The sequence below is a fragment of the Limulus polyphemus genome, unplaced genomic scaffold (assembly GCF_000517525.1).
Source record: "Limulus polyphemus unplaced genomic scaffold, Limulus_polyphemus-2.1.2 Scaffold8500, whole genome shotgun sequence".
In the NCBI taxonomy this organism is placed as follows: Eukaryota; Metazoa; Arthropoda; class Merostomata; order Xiphosura; family Limulidae; genus Limulus; species Limulus polyphemus.
This window is the reverse complement of record NW_013674110.1, coordinates 4424-11050: the sequence shown is the minus strand read 5'-3', so window position 1 is coordinate 11050 and position 6627 is coordinate 4424. Positions and strand designations below refer to the sequence as shown.

Below are 6627 nucleotides of genomic sequence, written 5' to 3'. Positions count from 1 at the left end.
CCTGGGAGGGTCAAATGCTCACTGGGCCCTCCAGTGGCACAGACTGTATGTTTGTGGACTTATAACGCTAGAAACCGGGTTTCGATACTCGTGTTGGGCAGAGCACAGATAGCCCATTGTGTAGCTTTGTGCTTAACCACAACAAACCCTCTCTCTGCTCACTGGAACGTTATTACCATTAGCTAATAAAATGTTGTTTTTTCGGATTCACGCGCATGCGCGGTACGAGTGTCCGAGGTTTCCGCACACACGAGTGGTCCTTTTCTGGCCATGTCCACGAATAGAATAGCAGAATTTTCCCTTTTTAGCACTTCACGATATCGCTTTACTTCGTCGAAAGTACAGTAATTATCTGACAAGCACTTGTATAGTTTGTACGGAGGATATATATATATATTGAAATATAATAACCCTCTTCAAACGAAACTGAAAGTATATGTAACTATTGGTTGTTTGTTTGACCAGTAGTAGGTAAACTTAGTACATACATTGAGTGAAATAGAATTAATGCTGAGAGATATTTAGGTCTTTGCTTATTAGTTTTCTAGTATACTTAATAAGGCGTTTTTATTTATTTATTTTTTTAAATGTTGTCTTGATCTATCTAGAAGTCGGGGAGGAAGAAGAGGCCGACATCGAACCTGACCCTCCTAGGCCTAAAAGACCCGATCCGGAGAAGAGAAAGAACCACTAACACAATATTCTTATACAGTTTCACAAACATCCCTACGTTGTCAGACATATACATCTGGTTTCAACATAGGCCTCCGCAGGATTTATTTCAGGTGGGGGCGAGCCCACAACCTGCGGAACACGGGGAGCGTCGTTGTTTGCGGGGGGTGGGGCTCTTCCAGAAAAAATTGAACATCCGATGCCTGTAAAAGCTATTCTGTAGTATTGTGAATCTTGTGAACACGTGGAAATGAACCAGACAATGACGGAAACGATGGTCGTCAGGAAATTTGGAAGCGAGAAAAGAAGATTGCAGAGTTCATCTGATGAGTGAAGTGGTAGTAGCCATCGTCTTGAAGTTTGTATTCGATGCTCTGGCTTATCTATGTACACCTAATTTCGTCAGTTATATTTGAATACATTTGAAAATAAATTATTTAAATAAGTGTTCTTCTTTAATTAGGCCCGGCATGGCCAGGTGGATAAGGCGCTCAACTCACAATCTGAGGGTCGCGGGTTCGAATCCGCATACCACCAAACATGCTCGCCCTTTCAGCCGTGGGGGCGTTATAATGTGACGGTCAATCCCACTATTCGTTTGTAAAAGAGTAGCCCAAGAGTTGGTGGTGGGTGGTGATAACTAGCTGCCTTCCCTCTAGTCTTACACTGCTAAATTAGGGACGGCTAGCGCAGATAGCCCTCGTGTAGCTTTGCGCGAAATTCAAAAACAAACAATCTTCTTTAATTTCCAAGAGGGGAAAAGGCCCCCTTCTGCCCCATCCTGAGGATACCCAAGGCTTGCACTGATGGTTTCGTCGGTAAAATACTCTTTTTATTACATCATGAGGTTCAGGTGTGTATCCAAAATACACTCTGAGATCCGTGTTATTGGTCGCTGGATCGGTATAAAGACCTATAGGAGGGTCATGTTATTTGTCTCCAGGAATCGGGATTTAGGTCTTGTACACCTGGGAGAAAAACCTTTTCCTCAGGTATTGGGTTTTGATATAACAACTAAATTTCCCGCCAGTTCAAAGAACCTTGTAAAACACCTCGCGTGGTATTTGTGCCCATACTTAACCTTGTCTGACAACTTCTTCGTCACGCTATGCGCGTGCGTATGGTCACATTTTTGCCATTCTTCAACGTGATTAGGGCTGTGGGATGGCAAGAGAGTGAACTTTCCCGCAACAGAACTGTTCTTCCGGGGACGTTTAAGAAAGATTTTCTTCGATCCCCTGACCCTATATTTTTAGCAGTAGAGGCCCTAAATGATACGTTATACTAAGATGTTGAGGGTTAACATAATAAAGTTATTTGTTTTAATGAAAGTATACATTTGTTCTGGTGTGTTTTTCAACCTTCTGTACCCAGTGCAACTTTGACGTGCATTATTCGAAAAACTGTGTTGAAGGAGAACTAACTTTATTAACTTGTTGTACATCTACATGTAACCGTTACTCGAACACTGCATGTAATATATACACCGTGTAATGGTATACAAACTTACAACCCCAAACATATACACCGTGTAATGGTATACAAACTTACAACTCCAAACATGTACATAGTGTAATGGTATACAAACTTACAACCCAAAACATATACATAGTGTAATGATATACAAACTTACAACCCCAAACATATACACCGTGTAATGATATACAAACTTACAACCCCAAACATATACACTGTGTAATGATATACAAACTTACAACCCCAAACATAGTTTGTATATCATTACACAGTGTCTTACAACCCCAAACATATACACCGTGTAATGGTATACAAACTTACAACTCCAAACATATACATAGTATAATGGTATACAAACTTACAACCCCAAACATAGACACTGTGTAATGATATACAAACTTACAACCCCAAACATATACACCGTGTAATAGTATACAAACTTACAACCCCAAACATATACACTGTGTAATGATATACAAACTTACAACCCCAAACATATACATAGTATAATGGTATACAAACTTACAACCCCAAACATATACATAGTATAATGGTATACAAACTTACAACCCCAAACATATACACTGTGTAATGATATACAAACTTACAACTCCATACTCCAGCATGGTCAGGTGGTTAGGGCGCTTGACTCGCAATCTGAGGGTCGCGGGCGATATATTAGCAAACAAGCATAGGAACATCGTGATATTCTCCATCTATACGATCAGAACTTTGATATTACATTTACAGTTTATATACTGTACAGCTTTTGTTATCGAGAGTCTATTAATGTCATTGGATATAAATTTAGGATATTTTTGTTATCTCTAAAAAAAAACAGATCTTTTCAAGGTTTTTGGTTTGCACTCGCCGGCTGCTGTTGCTAGGTTACAGTACGATGATCGCTTAGTTCAAGGTCGGTCATTTAGTGTGCCAGTCATTAGCCTTGACGTTACCATATTTAACTTTCCAGCAAACTTTTAATAAGGTTGTAGAAATATGCATGTAATAAACACGTGGTTATGGAGGAAACACTATCCTGTTAACTGTTACGTGTGATAATAATTAGTTGATTGTTAACATTTTAGTCGCGAAGTGATTAACGCAACACTTTTAACGTTTTATTTTTAGTGTTAATTTTGAAAAAATGTGATTTGCTTCGGGTTTTCAAACTAGAAGATTTCAAACAATGCTTCAGTCCCGACAGCCTGCAGTTCAACACTCGCTTTATTATCTGGGCCAAAAATAGTAAAGGAACATGACGTCATCCGTGCCAAGCACAGTATAATGTCATTTTCGCTTAACTACATGCACACAGAATTCTCTTAAATGTTTCTGTACAAAGTTAATAACTTTGGTTCGAAATAATAAAATCAAAAAGTCTTTGTGCTTTCATAAGAGTCTTTTTTTTAAAATACAAGTTAGTAGTAGGACAAGCGTCACCTGGGCGTCAACATAGTTATTAAAATGACATGTCCTAGTGAAATGCATCTCCACCTTCTATTTACTGTTTAATAACACCTACCAGGATGTCGTATCACGTCACCTAAATATTCTAGCCAATAAACTTTCAAATAAATGTACTATGATAAACCTCAGGATGTCGTATCCCGTCACCTAAAGATTCTAGCCAATAAACTTTCAAATAAATGTACTATGATAAACCTCAGGATGTCGTATCACGTCACCTAAAGATTCTAGCCAATAAACTTTCAAATAAATGTACTATGATAAACCTCAGGATGTCGTATCCCATCACCTAAAGATTCTAGCCAATAAACTTTCAAATAAATGTACTATGATAAACCTCAGGATGTCGTATCCCGTCACCTAAATATTCTAGCCAATAAACTTTCAAATAAATGCACTATGATAAACCTTTTCTACCCTATGTGTGTGTGTGTGTTTGTCACAATATTGTTATTTAGTAGGCACAGCTTTTGAGATTCCAGATTGACCAGACGTGGGCGAATTCTTTAAGCCTTCAATAAAAGCAGTGGTTAAATTGGGACTTTGAAAGAGGCAGAACTTCCTATTGTGACCCGGCGTGGATCAACTTTTATTTTCGATATGAAGACCAGGAGCGTTAATGGCTTGATTCTTCATGAGGCGGAACACCGTTCTGGACAGTTCAGCCCAAATTTAACCCCTGAAAAAAATACAATTTTTGTCACATTGTTCTATTTAAGAACGTCTAAATACGTTGTTGTTTTAACATTTTTTTTTCGTGCAAAATCCTGTCCACTTAAATAATGATAACGAAAGCGTTTTATTTCTTGAACATAAAGTTCTATAAGTTAGCTTAACTAACGCCTACTGATAGGCCTAAGTTCACAGTAGACGCTAATACAACAATTTCACTTACTTGGCAACTTCTTTTGTACGTCACGACACTTTCTCGTATCTGTAGTACTTCGCTAAAACACCAACTCAACATTCACTGCAGTAACAGAGGAACTGACTAACAAACTCGTTAACTCAATAATCAATCCGCCGCAACTATAACCGACTAGCTGATCAATCCTCAACTTTAGTTTAGTTTTAATTTGATATTGTTAAAATACACTTTCAAGAAATTTTCAAACGCTAAGCCTCGCGCCCATCACGCAACATCAAAAGATCATTTTAACCAAAAACAATACAAGCGTTTAAGTTACAGACATAGCCTACAAAAGTATGATAAAGCCTGTGATTTAAAGCCTGTTTACGAAAGGATGAAAAGAAAAACATTTAAAAATATATTACTAGCACTTTTTTTTTGAAACAATTTTTCAAATTGTGGGATCACAATAAAAACACTATCTCACTGATAGAATAATATTGTTAAAATGCTGAGATGATTGTACCGAGTAAATCTGATACACAATAATTTTGTCAAAATGAAAAAGGCTTAACGTAGTATATAGAGACACAAAAGAAACATGCCACAGGTTAAGAAACGTTCCATTTCACTGGAAGGATTTCGTTGTTGTCGACGTCTGACTGACGGGATCAGCATGTGGTGAAGATTATACTGGTGATGATTCTGATAGTGCTAGGCCTGATGTTAAAGATACGTCAAGATCGTTATTTGCATTTAACTTCAGTTCCTGAAACAAAAGTGCTGGTCATACCTGAGGTGCTTTAAGCCTAACAAAAAATGTTAAGAAACTTTACCTAAAAACAATTTCAAGCAGAACTAAATATTCTAGCAACAAATCCACACTGAATATACACTCTATAGTACCTGATTTTTTTTCTACACGAATTATTATTTGTTTGTTTGTAATTAAACACAATACTACACAACGAGCTACCTGTGATCTGCCCACCACGGGTATCGAAACCCGGTTTCTGGAGATAACAATGAACAGTGTTGACTTTCACTCCTAGGTATTTCTGGAGATAACAATGAACAGTGTTGACTTTCACTCCTAGGTATTTCTGGAGATAACAATGAACAGTGTTGACTTTCACTCCTAGGTATTTCTGGAGATAACATTGAACGGTGTTGACTTTCGCTTCTAGGTATTTCTGGAGATAACATTGAACGGTGTTGACTTTCGCTCCTAGGTATTTCTGGAGATAACATTGAACGGTGTTGACTTTCACTCCAAGGTATTTCTGGAGATAACATTGAACGGTGTTGACTTTCGCTCCTAGGTATTTCTGGAGATAACATTGAACGGTGTTGACTTTCACTCCTAGGTATTTCTGGAGATAACATTGAACGGTGTTGACTTTCACTCCTAGGTATTTCTGGAGATAACATTGAACGGTGTTGACTTTCGGTCCTAGATATTTCTGGAGACAACATTGAACGGTTTGTCTTTCTTTCCTGGAAATGTTTGGTAGCAGGTAGTAACTTCTGTTCATAGCTAAAAATTAACTCATTGTTTTAATGGGAGCGTTTCCATAGCGTGCGACTCTGAATTATAATACGTACGTCTCGAGCAAATTGAAGGTCATCTCGCTAGATGTAGAAATTTGAACTTGATTTCAATATTATTCTGACGCTCTAATATACCGAGAAACTTCATAAGTCCAGTGTTGTGCTTCGAGTATGTTTATTTTAGAAATCACGTGCCAGAGGCACTAGAAATCCTTGAGCTCGAGGAACGCGACAAACAACAACAAAAAAAATCATATAACTTAATTCACGTACTTTTAAAACTTACTTACTCATTACTTTTATTACACAGTGCCAAAAGTAATACCAAGAAACTATAAACTTGCAAATATTCTCTTGGAAACAGAGCCTCACTCAAGAGATTTCAAGATGATTAATAAGAAGAACTCAGCCAGTTTTATTTTTACAGTTAACAAACTTGACAGTTTTAAAACCACGAACCAGATGATTTCAAATAAGACATTGAAACGGTTCCAAGAAGTTTCCTAAACTAAGACATTGAATTACGTTTTCGTTAACCCAACTAATTATCACACCTGTTGATCACAGATTCCCAAGAAATTATAGAAGAAGAAAAACTTGTGATGTTT

The 6627-nt window shown here is 37.5% G+C and overlaps 1 protein-coding gene across 1 annotated transcript; it reads right to left on the bottom strand.

Moving 5' to 3' along the window:
• Nucleotides 1-3242: 3242 nt before the first annotated feature.
• Nucleotides 3243-5955, bottom strand: LOC106475388. The gene is made up of 2 exons (XM_022379504.1): nucleotides 5445-5955; nucleotides 3243-4297 (listed from the first exon to the last, which is right to left on the bottom strand). Exons 1-2 carry the CDS (start codon nucleotides 5942-5944, stop codon nucleotides 4291-4293), a joined length of 507 nt encoding a protein of 168 aa, XP_022235212.1. The 5' UTR covers nucleotides 5945-5955; the 3' UTR covers nucleotides 3243-4290.
• Nucleotides 5956-6627: the final 672 nt, after the last annotated feature.

What these genes read in the sequence shown, in the direction of transcription:
- LOC106475388 (XM_022379504.1), bottom strand. Translation starts at nt 5,944, where the DNA reads ATGTTGTCTCCAGAAATATCTAGGACCGAAAGTCAACACCGTTCAATG.